Source organism: Lampris incognitus, chromosome 2, assembly GCF_029633865.1.
Source record: "Lampris incognitus isolate fLamInc1 chromosome 2, fLamInc1.hap2, whole genome shotgun sequence".
NCBI classification, from domain to species: Eukaryota; Metazoa; Chordata; class Actinopteri; order Lampriformes; family Lampridae; genus Lampris; species Lampris incognitus.
Window position 1 is genome coordinate 4,369,071 of NC_079212.1, and position 18,728 is coordinate 4,387,798.

The 18,728-nt window shown below is 49.1% G+C and overlaps 2 protein-coding genes across 7 annotated transcripts in view; one reads left to right on the forward strand and one right to left on the reverse strand.

Moving 5' to 3' along the window:
* The window catches only part of ccdc187 (coiled-coil domain containing 187), a 34,581-nt gene extending 32,553 nt beyond the window's left edge, over positions 1-2,028 (forward strand). For 2 of the 6 annotated variants that reach the window (XM_056274251.1, XM_056274250.1), the window contains one exon: positions 386-2,014. In XM_056274251.1, the coding sequence (XP_056130226.1) occupies positions 386-534 (149 nt within the window). In that variant the 3' untranslated portion in view covers positions 535-2,014. Of the gene's footprint in view, positions 1-385 lie in introns of all 6 variants that reach the window. The other 4 variants (XM_056274246.1, XM_056274248.1, XM_056274249.1 and 1 more) reach the window with 3 other exon arrangements.
* Positions 2,029-6,880: 4,852 nt separating this feature from the next.
* tnfrsf9a (tumor necrosis factor receptor superfamily, member 9a) lies at positions 6,881-14,928 on the reverse strand. The gene is made up of 7 exons (XM_056273992.1): positions 14,428-14,928; positions 13,295-13,414; positions 12,343-12,477; positions 12,036-12,108; positions 11,718-11,842; positions 11,453-11,611; positions 6,881-8,440 (listed from the first exon to the last, which is right to left on the reverse strand). The coding sequence occupies exons 1-7, from the start codon at positions 14,585-14,587 to the stop codon at positions 8,325-8,327; spliced, it is 888 nt and encodes a 295-aa protein (XP_056129967.1). The 5' UTR covers positions 14,588-14,928; the 3' UTR covers positions 6,881-8,324.
* Positions 14,929-18,728: the final 3,800 nt, after the last annotated feature.

Below are 18,728 nucleotides of genomic sequence, written 5' to 3' on the forward strand. Positions count from 1 at the left end.
CTTTCGAGACCCCGGCCGGAACACGCGATGTTTTGACTCTGGCTTTGCACCTGTGCACCTCACGTCTACGCTTACCGAGCGCGAGTTGGTCGAGTGGGGCCAGAGAGCGAAGGAGGAGGAGTGGCGGTAGAGAGAACAAACATTTTTCAAAGGGTTTGAATCACCACAACCACGAGAGGTTCTTGATCCTACAGTCATAAGTGTTCTAAGAAACATTAGGCTGGTGGGCCCAGCAGTTGCTGAGATCAGCAGTGGGCAGATACGTGCACAAACACATGTCACCAAACGCTACATCCCCCCCCCCCCCCAGGAAATGGCAAAGACCTTGTGTCACTCTCTTGTGCTTCTTATTTGTAACGCTCTTGTGTCCGTGTTCCCCTTATAGGCCCGGCCTGTCAGTCACTTCCTGTCGGCCAGTCAGGCTTACGTGATTTACTTGAGGAGCCAGCCTTCATCCCACCCACCAAGCGGCAGAGTGATAAGTCGGGACGCAGCAAACCCAAAGAGAAGAAGGAGAACTGTAAACAGCAGTGAGCCCCCCGGCCCGGGGGTGGTCGACCCTCCCCGAGCTCAGAGAGCAACGCTCGAGACGTTTGGTCAACGCTTGGACCGGGTCGCTCTCGCCCAACTTGGCCTGGTTCTGAGAGGAATTTGAACAGCCCGTTCTCGGTCCCCGCTGTCCCCGGTGGCACTTTAGCCAGCCGATAGAGGCGATCTGCTCAAGTACTGCTCGCCGAGCTGCCTGGGGCGTATGTACCGCCGCAATACTGAGGGCTCGCGCTTCTGTGAAACTCCGAGCGACAACCCCTTGGTGTACTGAAGTATTCGCTCGAGACTTCGGCGTTGACGAGTGATATTGTATATATCTTTTTTATCTGTACTGTAACTTATTATAAGTCTTTATTTAGATGCATGGGAGGTGCACGCTAAGCAGCCAAGCCGTTTCACTTGTCTGTGGATCCCCCCCCTCCTCCTCCTCCTCCTCCCCCCCCTCCAATTAGCTCTTGAAATCTTGTTCAGAGACGGCCACAGGGAACTCTTGTGTAGCTACGTAGTAGCGTCACTTGGATTTTACTGTCAAGGGAAGGGACTTCCCTGCTTACTCAACTGGCGCCGACATTTAAATTGCGGCACGAACTGTGTGTCCTCTTAAACACACCAAATTACTGTGAGAGGCAGGATACATATAGACACCAAACGCCTGAAACGCGCCTCTGCGGGAGTTTCCACCGACCCTTTTGTTTTTGTTTTTCGGTCTTTAATGCTCACAATGTTTTGGCACCACTTCAGTAGTTGTTGTTTACTGGGCCAAAACGACAGTCAGCTGTATTCAGTTACCGCTCGTCTACAGGGATTAGATGGATATCTCACACTTCATCAGTGACGCCACCGAAGCAGAATTACGACATTTATTTCGGCTGTGTTCTGTACACGCAACTGAATTACACTGTTTACTGTCGGGTCGGGTCAGCCGGGCCGTTACCTTTTTCTGAAGCCAGTCGTGTTAGCCGGGTTTCGTTTTTTTAACATCATACTGTCAGACTAAACACTTGGCCAAACACAATTTGTTTATTATACTACATTGCATATATGCACTGGGGGAATACTGTCCATCCTTCAGTTTCTGTGTAAAACGGAGTAAAGCGTGAGTATTTTTCTTCACTTTGTGAAAGTATTTGTGTTTTATTACACGTGAAAGCCGGGGGGCACAGCTGAGTACGACACTGTATTCTCAGTATTCAGTAAGTCCAAGTCAGTTTTATTTGTGTAGCCCAGTATCACAAATTACCAATGTGCCTCGGGGGGGCTTTACAGCAACACATCCTGTCCTTAGAGGGTGATTAAAGATACCTTGAACTGGAATTACAACTAGTCATCGACACTTCATTGGCAGATATCCACAGTGTGCATTGGGGATATCTGCAAATGAACTTTAGATTTCTGCAATGAGGAACCCCATACACACGAATGGCAAATGTAAGTTTGAAGCTTACGAGTCAAAATGTAATTACAGATATCTTGGATTAGAGTTTCGACTACCCTTACAAAAAAAAACTATACTTCAAGTTAATTTTAGTAAGCAAACTTAAGTAAAAGTTAAAGTATATTTCCCAAGTATACTAACCTCAATATCAAGTATACTAATGTAAACTACTAATAAGACCTGTTACGGTCTGACCCTTTAGCCGAGCGGTTAGTGATGTCGCCTTGTGGTGCAGCAAACCCGTATCGAATCCAACACCGGGCAAGAAAATAACCGGTTACACTAACCTCAATATCAAGTATACTAATGTAACCGGTTACTTTCTTGCCCAGTGCGGGATTCGATACGAGTGTACTGCACCACAAGGCGACGTCACTAACCGCTCGGCTAAAGGGTCAGACTCATTAGATAGGGGCTAACGGGTCTTATTAGTAGTTTACACTAACATCAACATCAAGTATACTAACATCAATATCAAGTATACTAATGTAAACTACTAATCTGACCTTTTACGGTCTGACCCTTTAGCTGAGCGGTTAGTGACGTCGCCTTGTGGTGCAGCACACCCCGTATCGACTCCCGCACCGGGCAAGAAAATAACCGGTTACACCAACCTCAATATCAAGTATACTAATATCAAGTATACTAACATCAATATCAAGTATACTAATATCAAGTATACTAATATCAAGTATACTAACATCAATATCAAGTATACTAACATCAATGTCAAGTATACTAATATCAATGTACTGGTAGTACACTTGTAAGTGTACTTCAGCATAATTTAGTTTAGCAGGTCTCTGATAAGTACTTGAAAAGTAAACCGAAAGCATACTGGCTGATTTTCAGTTTAAAATAAGCGCACTAATAGCACACTTGAACAAGCTATTTTTTAGTGAGGGCGGGCGAAGTGACGTCGCGGCTGCGCCATGACGTCATCGCAGACGCCTCGTCTGGTCGCCGGGGTTACGACAGAGGGCTCGCCCTGCGAACGCGCGGCGATAAAAGCCGTGAACCGGGTGAACCGGAAGTGCACGCAGATATTTCCAGTGACGCTAAAACCCAAAGAGTAAGAGAAGAGCGGAGCGGAAGCGGAGCCCACCGCCGCCCCCCCCCGTGGTCTTGGAACGTCGGCGGCGTGAAGACTCACTTCCGCTGCAACGAGCGCGCGCACAAAAAGGTTTCCAGCCGTCGACCTTTTTCTTTTTTTTCCTTTTTGAACAATTCTTTATTGACAGCACATGCGGTGCACAGAGGACGGCGCACGGCCCCGCCATCAATAACAAAGCACATGCGTACGTTAACAGTTAATGACGGCCTTGCTGTTTGTAGAGAAATAAACGTTTTACACACGGGTCCGTTTCTTTCAAGGAAATAACAAAGGGTTTTGTTTGTGAACTCGAAAATATGTGTCGCCTTTTCGGGGGTGGGTGGGGGGTGTTTAAAGAAACCAAACGCTGCATTCTGCCACCATAACACAACGTCTCGGAGCAGACGAGCAGACGTGCTGCCCGGCGGGTGCCGGTGTGAGGACGGCGGAGCGACGAGGACGGCACCGCTCGTCCGCACGTCTGCGTGTAGTGACTGGCGGGGGAATATGCACGAATGATTTTAAAGGCCACCTCTTTCATCTTATTCGTCATTAGGTGCGTATGCGAAAGCATCCGGACCTTCTCCCAGTGTACCGCCCATCCATTATCCGAACCCCTTATCCTGCTCTCAGGGTGGCGGGGATGCTGCAGCCGATCCAGCAGCCACCGGGAGACACCCTGGACGGGTCGCCAGTCCATCACAGGGCCGACACACACACGGTCTTCAGACCGGTTCCGATACGCCGTGACACACGGGATAGCACCGCCGACCCACACGACGCGTTTTTCAAATGTCAGCGGTGTCACTTCAGAACAAGCCCACGTCTGCGTCAACACGTAGACGTTGGTGACTAACGTTCGCGCGGCCGTGACTGCCCACGTAGGCAAGTCAACATACCGGCACACACCGGGGCATCGTGTGTATACAGGTCACCGTCCATATGACAAGGCGCCCGGCTATCTCATGACTCACGTTACGTGTCGTGTGTGACTGATTAATCCGCGGCGCGGTCCTGTGACATCCAGCGCGTTGTTCCGCCGCCGCTTGCTCAAGAGGCCTGAGTCATGCAGTTCGTACAAGAACGTACCTGGCTCATCCAGAACATATCTGACTCACCAAGAACATACCTGGCTCATCCAGAACATACCTGGCTCATCCAGAACGTATCTGACTCACCAAGAACATATCTGGCTCATCTAGAATATACCTGGCTCATCAAGAACGTATCTGACTCACCAAGAACATACCTGGCTCATCCAGAACGTATCTGACTCACCAAGAACATATCTGGCTCATCTAGAATATACCTGGCTCATCAAGAACGTATCTGACTCATCAAGAACATACCTGGCTCATCAAGAACGTATCTGACTCATCAAGAACATATCTGGCTCATCTAGAACACACCTGGCTCATCAAGAACATACCTTGCTCATATAGAACATATGTGGTTCATCAAGAACATACCTGGCTCATCTAGAACACACCTGGCTCATCAAGAACATAGGTGGCTCATCTCGAACATACCTGGCTCATATAGAACATACGTGGTTCATCAAGAACATACCTGGCTCATCAAGAACATACCTGGCTCATCAAGAACATATCTGGCTCATCTAGAACATACGTGGTTCATCGAGAACACACCTGGCTCATCTAGAACATACCTGGCTCATCAAGAACATACCTGGCTCATCAAGAACACATCTGGCTCATCTAGAACATACGTGGTTCATCGAGAACACACCTGGCTCATCTAGAACATACCTGGTTCATCAAGAACATACCTGGCTCATCAAGAACACATCTGGCTCATCTAGAACATACGTGGTTCATCGAGAACACACCTGGCTCATCTAGAACATACGTGGTTCATCAAGAACACACTTGGCTCATCTAGAACACACCTGACTCATCGAGAAATATTTGCCTGTTATTACAAAGATAAGGCTCCTGTTAGAACAGCGACAATCCACCGTGACCTAAAAACACCCGTCGACAAGGGAAACACCCCTGAGTGAACTCTTGGCATCCTAACAATAGTTGGAAAGTCCACGTTTTTCCTGGTAATGTTGTAGGGAGAACTACACCGGCAGGTTGTTTTCCATTGTTATATTAGTTTATATTCCTGGAACAGCTATTCAAAAAAAACCAAAAAAGTACATGCGCACTAATCTCCCAAAGAAAACCCCGTGAAATCGTGAGTCGTCATGACAGTGAGTAAAAACCGTAACCCGGGCTTGCATAATTGATAGGGTCGTCTCAGAAACCGTAGGCAACTGCTGTGCCGGGTATCACAGTGCGAGGTTGACAGGAAAAACCCCTGCGGTGGGACGCCTTCGGGATCGAACCCGCGTGGAGCTCGCCCCCGGTCTTGTGTTTACGCTGAGTAGCGCCGCCCACACCTCGTGCTGTACATTCACACGCGGCAAGGGACACGAGCCTCTCTCTCACACGCGTGCCTGCAAACGTCACCGTAGCCAAACCGAAACTGCGAAAACAATGAGTTCGAGCCCCGTGACGTCACACGAGAAACGGAAATGCAGCGCGTTAGGGACCGTGGTCCCCTCTGGAAACAAAACAAAACGCCATCCATTGTCTCTTTCGTCGTCGTTTCAACATGTCCCCACTTTTCCTGCTGCGCCGACGGATTTTACGTGTCGATTTACGCGTCGACTAATTGACTCCAGCGGTGTTGATTATGACGCTCTCCACTGAGCCCACACACGCTCACCCTGTTCACACTGGGTTTTAAAATGCGCTTCGGGCGATCGGATCACAAGTGGACAGCGAGACACGGCCCTGTTCACACCTGCGTCTACCAGGCGTCTCCAGACGCGTCCTGCTGACCACTTGGGACCAGGTTTCGGTACTCGGAAGATTAGCTTGCCGACTGGCTGTGAAAACGAGAGCATGTATATTAGCTAAGCACTAATATACATGTCCAGACTGCTCCAGCTGCTGAGGCCGACAGCACTGATTCTTCTTCCCACGTGGAGATTAGGCGTCTCGCTTCACCTGTACTCCAACCGTGTACACTCTCCCCTCCCTCCATGTTTTCGAAAGTTGGCGCGCTGTTACCAAAGCAACCACCACATCCTGCATCGATTACGTATTTTCCTGTTACGTCCTTGTCGGGGGGTGCACCACGACGCATTAGCGTTTACACTGGGCGTCCGGGTGGCGTAGCGGTCTATTTCGTTGCCTGCCAACGCGGGATCGCCAGATTGAATCCCCGCGTCACCTCCGGCTTGGCCGGGCGTCCCTACAGACACAATTGGCCGTGTCTGCGGGTGGGAAGTCGGATGTGGGCATTTGTCCCGGTCGCAGCACCAGCGCCTCCTCTGGTCGGCCGGGGTGCCCCCCCCCCCCCGGATCGGCAGAGAGGGGGTGGAGCAGCGACCGGGACGGCTCAAAAAGAGCGGGGTAATTGGCCAGACAGACATTGGGGAGAAAAAGGGGGACAATTAAAAAAAAAAATTAGTGTTTACAACGCAAAAGGCATGTGGTCAAATGCGTCCCAGACCAGTTCGGCAAGTGGTTTGTGTAACCGGTTCACAAAACGTTTTGATGGTCGTTTAAACTTGTATTTAGCGCCGTCACGATCCGATCGCAAAAAAACCAAAACAAAACAAAAACAAAAGCGCATTTTAAAAACCAAGTGTAAACGGGGTGTCCCCACTTTTCGTGCTGCGCTGAGAAATTTCATGTATGAATTTATGTGTCGATTAACTGACTCCAAAAGAAAAATGTTAACAATGTAACCGTGTAGAGCCGAAGGAACGGAGAAGACCGTAGGTTCACACTTTAGCCGTGTAGGCAACTTTCTTTAATCACGGTAAAACAGAGAGACAACAAAACCACAGCTCGACTGAGCGGAGGCGGCAAGAATCACCAGAAAACTGGCTGAACAACCATAACTTAAAACTGTGTTAACCTGCCAGGGCAACCCTGACTTGACTCTTAGTTCCTGGGGGGAATTCTGTCCCCAATACGTGTCCACCATAATCGGTTACTTTCTTGCCCGGTGCGGGATTCGATACGGGATGTACTGCTCCACAAGGCGGCATCACTAACCGCTCGGCTAAAGGGTCAGACCCGTTAGCTAGGGGCTAACGTGTCTTATTAGTAGTTTACAGTCGTCACCCTCTCCCGGAAGCGCGCCCTCGCGCTTTGTTCTTCCCGCGCTCCGAAGAGACTTCTGAGGATCTGCACACTTCCGGATCCCGCCAATGTAACCGGTTATTTTCTTGCCCGGTGCGGGATTCGATACGGGTGTACTGCACCACAAGGCGGCGTCGCTAACCGCTCGGCTAAAGGATCAGACCCGTTAGCTAGTCAGGGGCTAACATGTCTTATTAGTAGTTTACAATTATAATGCTTTTCACTGAGCCGACACAAAGTGACACAAGGTGCTCTTGTTTCCGGAAACATTCAAACTAATGTCTGTGTACGTCTGAATCATTGCGGACTTGCGGACTGCTGTTAGCTGTGTCGTTGTGTGGTGGTTTTCTGTGCAACACGACCCACCTATGTGTCTGAATAGAGTAAGATTTGACTTCTTGGTAGCCAACCAAAAAGAAAAAGACATTCCTCGGACAAAAACAGTTGCAGTGCTGTGGTTTTCTTAAGAACCGGTTTGAAATATGAACACTGATGATCCCTGGCGCCAAAACTCTAAAAAAACAAAACAAAACAAGAACAAACACAAGGTTTCACATTTTGAAACTGAATCTCCATAAAGAAAACAAGTGCAGTATTGTCGGAAATGCAGTTAGCTAATGAATAGGCTAAGATGAGGTGAGGCTGTATTTTCCCTTCAGAGTTCCCCCTCCCCCGTCCGTGTTCTTCATCTCTATCATCAAGTCAGGAGTGACAGCTGTCTCACGGTTGTACACAAAATAACCTTGGGTTATTTTGATGAAAAGGAGGGGAGGGATGAAGGGAGGAAGGTGTGTAAACAAAAATGCTCAAGGAGATATGGACATGATTCGATCTACACACAGTAGCACAGAGAGAGGGAGAGAGAGAGAGAGGGAGAGAGGGAGAGAGAGAGAGGGGAAGAGAGAGAGAGAGAGAGAGAGAGAGGGGAAGAGAGGGGGGGGGCGAGGTCCTCCTGAAATAAACAGTTCCACACTGAGTTTGTAGCTGCAGTCTCGTTTTACAGACTCCAACTTCCCCTTGAAAGGTACGTTGAATAGGTAGTTGGGGTTTCCTGATCAGGTCCACGCAGTCCCCCTTTCCCTTACGAGACCAGTTGAACTTTCGAGTCCTTTGAGCTCAAGGACTCGGAGCTGCTGCCGTTCTCTTGCTGTGCTTCGTGGAAACTGCATTCTACCGCGATGAGCGTCCGGGGGTCATCTGAGGGAGGAGACACGCAGGACAGAGGTGAGGACCAAATCACATTTTTTTCTTAACCCCCCCCCCGCCCCGCCCCGCCCCGCCTTTCTCCCTAATTGTACCCGGCCAATTACCCCACTCTTCCGAGCCATCCCGGTCTCTGCTCCACCCCTTCTGCCGATCCGGGGAGGGCTGCAGACTACCACATGCCTCCTCTCATACATGTGGAGTCGCCAGCCGCTTCTTTTCACCTGACAGTGAGGAGTTTCACCAGGGGGACGTAGCGCGTGGGAGGATCACGCTATTCCCCCCCAGTTGCCCCTCCCCGAACAGGCGCCCCGACCGACCAGAGGGGGCGCTAGTGCAGCGACCAGGACACATACTCACACCCGGCTTCCCACCCGCAGACCCGGCCAGTTGTTTCTGTAGGGACACCCGACCAAGCCGGAGGCAACACGGGGATTCGACCCGGCGATCCCCGTGTTGGTAGGCAACGGAATACACCGCTACACTACCCAGACGCCCCAAATCATATTTTCAGTCGACCAGTAAGTAAATCAGTAATCACATTTAGCTTTTCCCGTCTTAAAACCAAGATGGCGGTGTAGTAGGCCCTCTTCACAAACGTGGCCGACGCACTTCATACGCTTCGTCTTGGCGGAGTAAAAGTCGGTTCGCACCATTTCCGGCAGTGATAAAAAGCTAATTTGCCGTCGCTGCGAACTGTCCGCGGTCGCGTGTCGTGTTTCAGCAAAGCCAAACACAATACAGGAGTCGCTGAGATATTGTTTGTTGCTGTTGGAGGGCTACACGATGCTAGCTGGCCAACAGGGGTGTGCCATAAAATTCTGGGCCCTGTACATAAGAGGCCTCTGCGGGCCCCTTTCCTCTGTAGCTAGATGGCTATCGTAGCTTTTCTCTTTAGCTAGCTAGCTAGCTAGCAAGCTTTCTTTTAAAAGCGCCACGACGCCATTTTTTACTCACTTGCTTCATTTAGATTGTGGACATGGTGGGGTCACTGCTGGAGACGGCTTTACAATGACGTCTTTACCGGCTGCAGGACGTGGGCCTTAATTTAACATTTGCCATGGATAAATGTTAACGCTATGCACAGAATTGTCGACAAACCAGCAAACGGGTGAAACGTTTCAAGTTCTACATATCAAGTTACGTCCACAATTATGAGGACGAGTGGGTGGACGGACGGACGGAACTTGATATGTACAACTTGAAACTTTTCACCCGTTTGCTGGCAGGTGAAAGTTTGTCGACAACTGTGTGCACGTGGTTGACATGTATCCATGGTAAGTCTTGCAGGAGGCATCGCGAAAACTACGCCGTTGTCAACAGCGCGCGCCAACAAACAGGAAACTGGTATGACCGCTGCAGTAGAAACCGGAAGTCAGCGGACTACAGTTATGCGCAGAGTCGATTGAATACAGGTGTAACCGGTTATTTTCTTGCCCGGTGCGGGATTCGATACGAGGTGTACTGCACCAGAAGGTGACGTCACTAACCGCTCGGCTAAAGGGTCAGACCCGTTAGCTAGGGGACTAACGTGTCTTATTAGTAGTTTACAGTCGTCACCCTCCCCGGAAGCGCGCCCTCGCGCTTTGTTTTTCCCGCGCTCCGAAGAGACTTCTTAGGATCTGCACACTTCCGGATCCCTCCGCTGCCACCAATGTAAGCGGTTATTTTCTTGCCCGGTGCGGGATTCGATACGGGGTGTACTGCACCACAAGGCGACGTCACTAACCGCTCGGCTACAGGGTCAGACCCGTTAGCCGTTACAGTGAGTCTTGCAGGAGGCATCGCGAAAACCACGCCGTCGTCAACAGCACGCGCCAACAAACAGGAAACTGGTATGACCGCTGCAGTAGAAACCGGAAGTCAGCGGACTACAGTTGTGCGCAGAGCCGATTGAATACAGGAAGACCCCGGATTACAGATGAGTCCCGTTTTTGAGTCTGTTCATAAATGGAATTTATGTAAGTCGGAACAGTTACGTACAGTTCGCATCGTGTGGCAGTTAGTGAGACGTTTGTCTTAGTTCAAACTGCCCACCTGCCGCCGCCCGGGAGCGGGTGGTGACCGGCAGGCGCCGGCCCGTTTGACGCCGGAAACCGGAGCCCGCCCGGGGCTCGCCTCCCCGCCTCGCCGCCTCGCCGGGTAAGTGAACAAAGAAAACCAGTAAGAGCGTTTCGCCTCTCTCCGGACGCTTTGTTATTTACGCTTTCGTTTCAATCGCGATTGCTTCCCCTTTTCTTCGACGCGTCGCCATCGCCTGCGTCGGATTTGCGCGTTGAGGCCGCGATTACGCGGGTAAACGCGAGGAATTTCAGGTCGAAACAAAACAATAGCTACGCGACCCGACTTAAAATGGCGGCGTGGCGGCGGTGTTCTCTTTCTCCGGCCAACCAAGCGCCGGAAACCCGCAGGTTTTAGTCGGTGACGAGTAAGTGAAGCATTTCGCTCAGGCCCTGGTCACAAAGTCCTGCCTTACAGTTCACTGCCCTATTGGTACCGATGCGTGAGATGCGTGATCTTTATAAATGGGGGGGGGGCTGGGGGGGGCCTGTTTGCAGGCTAAAACAAACCAGAGTCTTCATTATCGTTGTGATCCAACCTCACTTAACAATCCACCCATTACCCAAGCCGCTTATCCTGCTCTCAGGGATGCTGCAGCCTACCCCGGCAGTCACTGGGCGGCAGGCGGACAGACAGACACCCTGGACAGGCCGCCAGGCCATCACACAGGGCCCACAAACACACCTAGGGACAATGTAGTCCGGCCTGGACTGTGGGAGGAAACCCACGCAGACACGGGGAGAACATGCAAACTCCACACAGAGCCCGACACGGGACGACCCCCAAGGCTGGACTTCCCCGGGGCTCGAACCCAGGACCTTCTTGCTGTGAGGCGACCGCGCTCGCCACCGCGCCACCCTACATGCCCTTATGTTTTTCATAAACAAATAATGTGGTCAGTGCAAACTTTGGGACTTTCCGCCCAGTGATGAAGGCAGTCATTACCTGTGGGAGTCCTGATGATGGCTGTTTTTCTGGTGGTCTTTTTAGTCTTGTTGAAAATCTTTGATATTTTGGCGGCATTGATGACGATGAAGGACAGTACACCTAAACTCAGCAAGCTCAGACATAGGATCATCAGCGAAAACTCCAGCGCAGACCATGCTTGGACAAAACAAAGAAAGGGGGAAGAGAATGTTACCTATTTTGAAAGGGGAACATAGTGTGATCCGTACGAACGACAACAGGAGAAACGGCCTCGTTCTCTTACCAGCAGGATTCCCTCTCCTCGTGGTGCGTACTGTGAAGTTGAGAGGGGGTTGAGAGATGATTTGACACTTGATGTCACTGGTTGCAGTCCCCTGGTCCACGATGGATTCATCGGGGTGAGGGCAGCTTAGAAACAGGAGGGGAAATGATTTGGCATGGTTGGGGGGGAAAGGAAATTAAAACAAACGCAAAAACAAGCGTAATTGATGATTTTCGAGGAATTCATCAAAATCTAATTAATACTGTCAATCATCGAAAGCGCAAAAAAAAGAACCCCCCCAACTGTAATGTGGATGGAAAAAGTCATTTTAAATCTTACCTGGTACTCCGACGTTTGCACTTTTGGTGAATTTGGTCGTTGAAGGTTCCATCCGGACACGGCTTACAAGAGCCTGTGCAGACAGTTTACACACCGTTTTTTATTTCACTTTGTGGCTTTCGGCTTCAGTTTCAGTTTGCAGCTACAAGGTGTTTGTGGCGATCATAAGTACGCACTTCAATATTTTATGTCACAAGCAACTCATTTGCGGTGTTAGGCAGTAGTCACACTTGCCAGCGATAATACAGCTTATTAATGTTGTGTGCAGTATGTGATCTGTAGTCCATGTTTTATTCGTTTGCCTCACGTTTTTCCGGCTCCTCTCCTCTGCCGCACTCTTTCACACAGAAGGAACACTTTTGGTTGCCGCATTTGAGTCCAGCTTTACACTTGCACACCGTGTCTGTTTCCCTGGTGCACGGTTTCTCCACGATTTGAGGGTCTTCACACAGGAGAGGTATGAAAGACAGATTTAGAAAAGAGACCAGTTGCTGAGTGAAGTCAATGTAAATATTGCTCAGCTGGCATATAAAAAATAATAAATCATTCTTCTGAGCTGATAGCCACTGGATTGTCCTTTCATTTCAGATCCCCATTAGCGACAGCTAAAGCAGAAACTCCTCTTTTAGGGGGTCCGCGCAAAACACGACATTATATTCTTTTTCGAGACCCCCCCCCCCCTTTTTTTTTTCTCCCCAATTGTACTTGGCCAATTACCCCACTCTTCTGAGCTGTCCCGGTTGCTGCCCCACTCCCTCTGCCGATCCGGGGAGGGCTGCAGACTACCACATGCCTCCTCCCATACATGTGGAGTCACCAGCCGCTTCTTTTCACCTGTCAGCGAGGAGTTTCCCCAGGGGAACGTAGCGCGTGGGAGGATCGCGCTATGCCCCCCAGTTCCCCCTCCCCCCTGAACAGCCCCCTCCAACTGACCAGAGGAGGCGCTAGTGCAGTGACCAGGACACATACCCACATCCGGCTTCCCACCCGCAGACACGGCCAATTGTGTCTGTAGGGATGCCCGACCAAGTCGGAGGTAACAAGGGGATTCGAACCGCCGATCCCCGTGTTGGTAGGAAACGGACTAGACCGCCACGCTACCCGGACGCCCCACAACATTATATTCTTAACAGAATAAAATCAGAGAAGACAACGCTACAAGACCCTGCTCTCAAAAACATATTGCTCAGGCAGAAGGTCGAAGATCTGTAGGAAGCTACACAAATCAGAAATCTGTCCCATTGTGTGTCATGACTCACCTACACACTGGGTACACACGAGACAGGAGTACTGCGTCGGGTCGAGCGTGTAGGTGTTGGTCTCACACGGAGTACAGAGGTCTTCCATGTTTGAACTGCATTGCTTAACCAAGCGGTTTCCTGTAGACAAAACACGAGAGAGGAGGAAAGTCACGAACGGGCAGACACACCGAGAGCCAAAGACAGGAGAGAAGAACAAGTGCAGCGTCCCTAAATTCAAAACCCTATTCGGGCGCAGCATCCACACATCCTCTCTCTCTCGGCTGCGGTATTAACAGAAACCACTGAAACTAAATATGGTTTCTGAAAAACACCATCGAGCAACCGTTCCATTCAAAGCCGTGGATACACCCTGTGTTGTGCAGTCACAGGAGAGAAGAACAGCGTCTCTGCTCCAGCTTCTGACCGGCGTTGCGTTCGGCTTGCACTGCTCTTGAGGGGAAACAAATCACTCGGAAGAAACGTAACGCTGCTCATATGTGAGAAAGTTGAGGTAATGAGTCACAAGTGTTTGAAGTTGATTCTGTTTTGTTAGCCCGTCCGTCGTAGAAGTCTATGCCGGACAAATTAATAATTTTTCAGTTGTTGGAATGACAAGAAATGCACTGGAGGAACAGCGTCTTCGTCACAATTCAGTGAAGGTTATGGCATCCTTTATGTACAGTGTGAAAGGATGCCATCCGTCCATCCATCCATCCATCCATCCATCCATCCATCCATCCATCCATCCATTTTCCAAGCCACTTATCCTAATCAGGGTCGCGGGGTGCTGGAGCTATCCCAGCAGTCATTGGGCAGAAGGAGCCCCCTTTTCTGTATGACTCTCAAGTGAAGAAAGGAAGGCTAAACATTGTTGGCTTGATCAATTGCGCCTTCGAAAACCAGCTCACCATCCACAGCCACCGGCTCAGGAATGAAAGATGAGTGGTTGTTTCAGGGTTTTTTTGTTGTTTTTTTTTGCAGAAATTAAACAATTGATAACACACCACACTTATAATGACCCGAAGCTTAGCACTGTACAGCACATGGACCTAAAGCTTGCATCAAACACTCTCACTGCAGTCTCACTGTTCTGCCGAACAATGTCACCAAGTCACGTTCTCCGCTCGCCCTCGTGTCTGAACCAAACTCACCTGGATGGCAGCGGTTACAGCAGACTTGCTGTTTGGTTTCGTTCCAATCCCACTTTCCGCAGCTTCCATGGGTCTCGGCAGCCCGGCTCGCACAGCCCGGTATGAGCAGTGAGAGAGCCAGCGTCAGCAGGACCACAGACATGGTTCTTCTCAGTCCCATCTGATGAGGACCGGTCTAAGACGGCTCGACGATGCAGGCGAGTAACAAACCTGAGAAGGTGCTCCCTCCCTGTTATTATTGTTGTTATTGTTTCTTTTTGTTTTCTCGGTTAAAAAAACAAAATCCAGAGATGCTTTGCTTCTTCCCAGCCGTATCTTGTCTGTCCTAAGTCTTTTACATCCAGGGTGTAATGAGCTTTAATCTGAAGCTGTTTCTATGTGATGAACTCAAAGGGCTGCTCAGTCTTGAGATTTAAAATGTAAAATCTTGAAATGAGATAATCCAGCTGTTCTGAGGGCCTCAGTCACACCTCACACCTCTGGCTCAGTCGAACCCCATTGCTGGTGGCATGTGGTATTTATACTGTCACATTCTTTTCACATGGGGGCGTGTCTCCAACGTCAGAGGCTTCTTTCTTTTTTTTTGCTTTTGCTCGTGAAGCTTTTGGCTGTCAGTTAGTCAGCAACTGTACTGATCATTTTCTGACTGTTAAAGTCAGCAAATGGACTGATTTGCCCCGGCTGTCCTTTCATAGCATTGGCTGCATTATTTTACTGTTTTCAAGGGACCTGTGTGGCAAAAAGGACAAATCTCTCCCATTTGGGATTTCAGGAATTAAACTTTATGCTTTCAGAAATAATAACTTCAACATTTTACAGTCTATTTATTCCTGCTTTCCATAACAGCTTATGATAATAGTATATTTCTATGTTTTACATGTAATGTGACATATTACATTACATTACAGTCATTTAGCCGACGCTTTTATCCAAAGCGACTAACAATAAGTGCATTTAACGTAGGAAATCAGGAGAACTACTAGTCGTCCGAGGTCATAAGTGCATCTAAACAAGCATCTAAGAGCAAAACCAGTCTTAAAGTAAAAGCGTAAGAAAGAGTTTTTTTTTAAACGAGGGAATACAATAAGTGCTAAGAACAAGGAACAGGGTAGTAGTTCTCGAAGAGGTGAGTTTTCAACCTGCACTGAAAGATGGGCAGCGACTCTGCTGTCCTGACATCAGTGGGGAGTTCAGTCCACCACTGTGGGGCCAGGACAGAACAGAGCCGGGACCGGGTCGATCGGCAGCAGGGGAATCTGAGCGACGGGGCAACCAGGCGTCCCGAGGCAGCAGAGCCAAGTGGTCGGGTGGGGGTGTAGAGCTTGACCATGGCCTGGAGGTAGGAAGGAGCTGCTCCTTTCACTGCCCTGTAGGCTAGCACCAGAGTCTTAAACTGGATGCGAGCAGCTACTGGGAGCCAGTGTAGGGACATGAGAGGGGGAGGTGTGTGGGAGAACTTAGGGCGGTTGTACATCAGACGAGCTGCAGCTTTCTGAACAAGCTCCAGAGGTCTGATGGCCGACGTCGGGGCACCAGCAAGGAGGGAGTTGCTGTAGTCCAGCCGGGAGATGACCAGAGCCTGTTCTAATCTCAACAGAGCAAGTTCCTTGTGGCCCTAAAATGTATTGAATAAATAAATAAATGGGTTGCATTTAAATTGCACTTTTCTAGCTCAAAGATAACGTGAATAATGAATAATGCTGGCACACAGTAGTAACAAAGCTGTTGTTATTATAAGTTAATATTCTTCGGCAGTCCATTCAAACGATGGTGACTGTGATGCAGTTTAAGCTCGGCAAGCATGCCCGTGGGCCACCAGGCCCGCATCAGAGTGACGATGTCGTCCACGTTTGTCACGGACGAATGTTGGTCGAGTTGGTCTGTTGCGTCTTGCATGGTGGGCCTTGTCATAGGCTTCTTGTCTCTTGTTCAACAGCTGTTCTCAATTGCCTCATGGTGGAGCGCCATCTCTGTCTGTCCAGGGCCACTGTCTCCCAGCTGGAGGCCTCTATGCTGCAGATCTTCATGTGGTGCTCGAGCACATCTTGGAAGCGCAGCTTCTGACTTCCAGCGTAATAAGTTAATATTACAGGCCGAAGCTTTACTTTATATAGTTCACCCGACAGCCAAAACCCCTCATTCAAATTTGCTCTCATTCCTTCATTCCATCATTCATTCATACTTGGGTATGTATGTGTGATATGAATGTGACGTCAGTATAAACACAACGTCAACACAATGTTCATTAGTAAACTGAGAGAGTTCATGATATAAAGACAGAACATGGATGACTGGTCAACTTGAGCTCTCGTCCGCTGTTGACCTCAACCTCTGCACATGAACTACAGTATATACTTTATCATAGATGAGTCCAGATAAACCTGTATTATAGCTACATCACTGCCGTTGCAGGAGAACCTAAAAAGACTTGAAAAGCGCCATGTAAATGCTATCCATCCGTCCATCTGTGATGTCGGTTTGTTGGTGGCATTCGAGCACCAGAAACCTACTGTTCCACCAAGCTCCGTCACATGTAACAGAACGCGTCGAGGTAAGGGTAATCAATATGAAGTGGCTTTGCTGTAGTGACCGTGTCGAAGCCTGCTGTTAACCAGCTCAGATGGGTTGGGAGTCTGGTTGTGATGAGTCGAGATGACACATTGCCTACTCACCCGTGTCGCGGTATTACAAATTAAAAACATGACCCCGACGAGATTGACTCGGACTTTACTCTGAAAAAGTTAGAAATTTCCCCGCCAGCTCCCGTGATTTCTGAGCTGAAGCAATGAAGCCATCGCAGCAGTCCCCAAACGTACGAGGGAAAAGGAAAGCCCTCAAACTGAAAGAGAAACTGCAGTATTGTGAAAGTCGCTTCATGTGATACCTCCTCAAAGATTTGCAGGAGTTATCACATGAATGGACTGATTGTAGGTAAATGATCCCAAGGTTGTCTCCCACCAGCCTCACCCATCACCCCACCCAAGTAACTGACTCATGAAAGTAACATAAACCCGCTAAGTGTTTTGTTTCTGTTGTTTCAGGGTTGTTGTTTTTTTTTTCATTCAAAAAGGAGAAATCTGGCCGGTATTGAGAGAAGAATGCAGAGGAATGCATTTTTCAACGACAAACCAGGAAATCAGGTTCTGCAGGTTAGTGTCTCTTACCCTCTTTTATACACTCATCTAGGAAAAAACCCCACCAGTTGATTGTATCTCGTGCAGAAGCTTACTGGACAACCTTGTGCGTAACGTCCTGTTGGAGGACAGCCAGTAAGACTGATGTCAAGACCAGATTATCTTATCTGTTCATGCGTCCTCATGGCCAAGAAATGCACTTGGCCTCTTTGATCACGACAGCCTCAGTAGTCTAGACGTGGAGTGGCCAAGACTTTTCATGTTTTCTGTCCAGCCCATCACTAGCTACACCAGGTGATTTCACGCATCAACCTCTCCTTCTTGGCTGAAGGCATGCTAATCGGTGAAATTGTCCGGTTACTGATTAGTTGAAAGGGGAACCAGCATACTCTCACCACTTCATTGTACAATGCTGCACTTATCAGAAATCACTTGATCTGGCTTTGTCTGGCACATCTGCAAAATAATGAATTCACGATATGGCTTAGTCCAGATGGCACAATTTACGTCCACCTCCTCTGCAGATTACTGTACTAGATTTGACTCTATACACCAAGGGCGTCCTTGGTAATGTGTGACGCACTTCCTTCCTGACAGTTTGCTTTGACCTCACCACGCATTCTTTTATCTGGGGGAGCGTGGTTTCATTTTCAGACTCTCGGGCCTCGCAAGATATCTTTTCGACCCGCGTGTGTGTGGTCGGTGTGTGGGGGTCCGTGTTAAATTTGCTAATCTGGAGCAGAGCGTTGCAGAAGAACCTACCTAGGTTAACGCCCACCAACCCGGGGAAAGTACGTAGGGCTAAAATGGTGCTCGGAAGTTCCACTGAGTCAGGGGTGTCAAGATTTACCACCAATGCAAATTGATTGAGGCTGAAACGTCTGGTGTGGTATACTGGGTTCAACTCTCAACTCTCTAGGCCTCTTGAGGTAGAAGCCTCACACCAGGTTGCACCATCCTAATAACTAACTGACCTAAAAAGATGCCGTGTTTCTTTTAGGCTCAGGTGACATTTGGAATTGAGTGGGCTAAATGGTCAGCATCAGCCATTTTGGGGTAATTACAATAGACTGTAATTACCACTGGTTGTCTCCATCTAGTGGCCCTATTTCTTTAAAAGCTCCACATCTGTAAGCACAATAACACCCTTGCAAAAAAAAAGTACCA

Bases quoted from the DNA above. Each gene is read 5' to 3' on its own strand.
- tnfrsf9a (XM_056273992.1), bottom strand. From the start codon at position 14,587: ATGGGACTGAGAAGAACCATGTCTGTGGTCCTGCTGACGCTGGCTCTC. The intron at 12,109-12,342 runs GTGAGGCAAACG...CTGTCTGCACAG, and splicing joins AGGAGAGGAGCCGGAAAAAC to GCTCTTGTAAGCCGTGTCCG. The intron at 11,843-12,035 runs GTAAGATTTAAA...CCTGTTTCTAAG, and splicing joins TGCAAACGTCGGAGTACCAG to CTGCCCTCACCCCGATGAAT.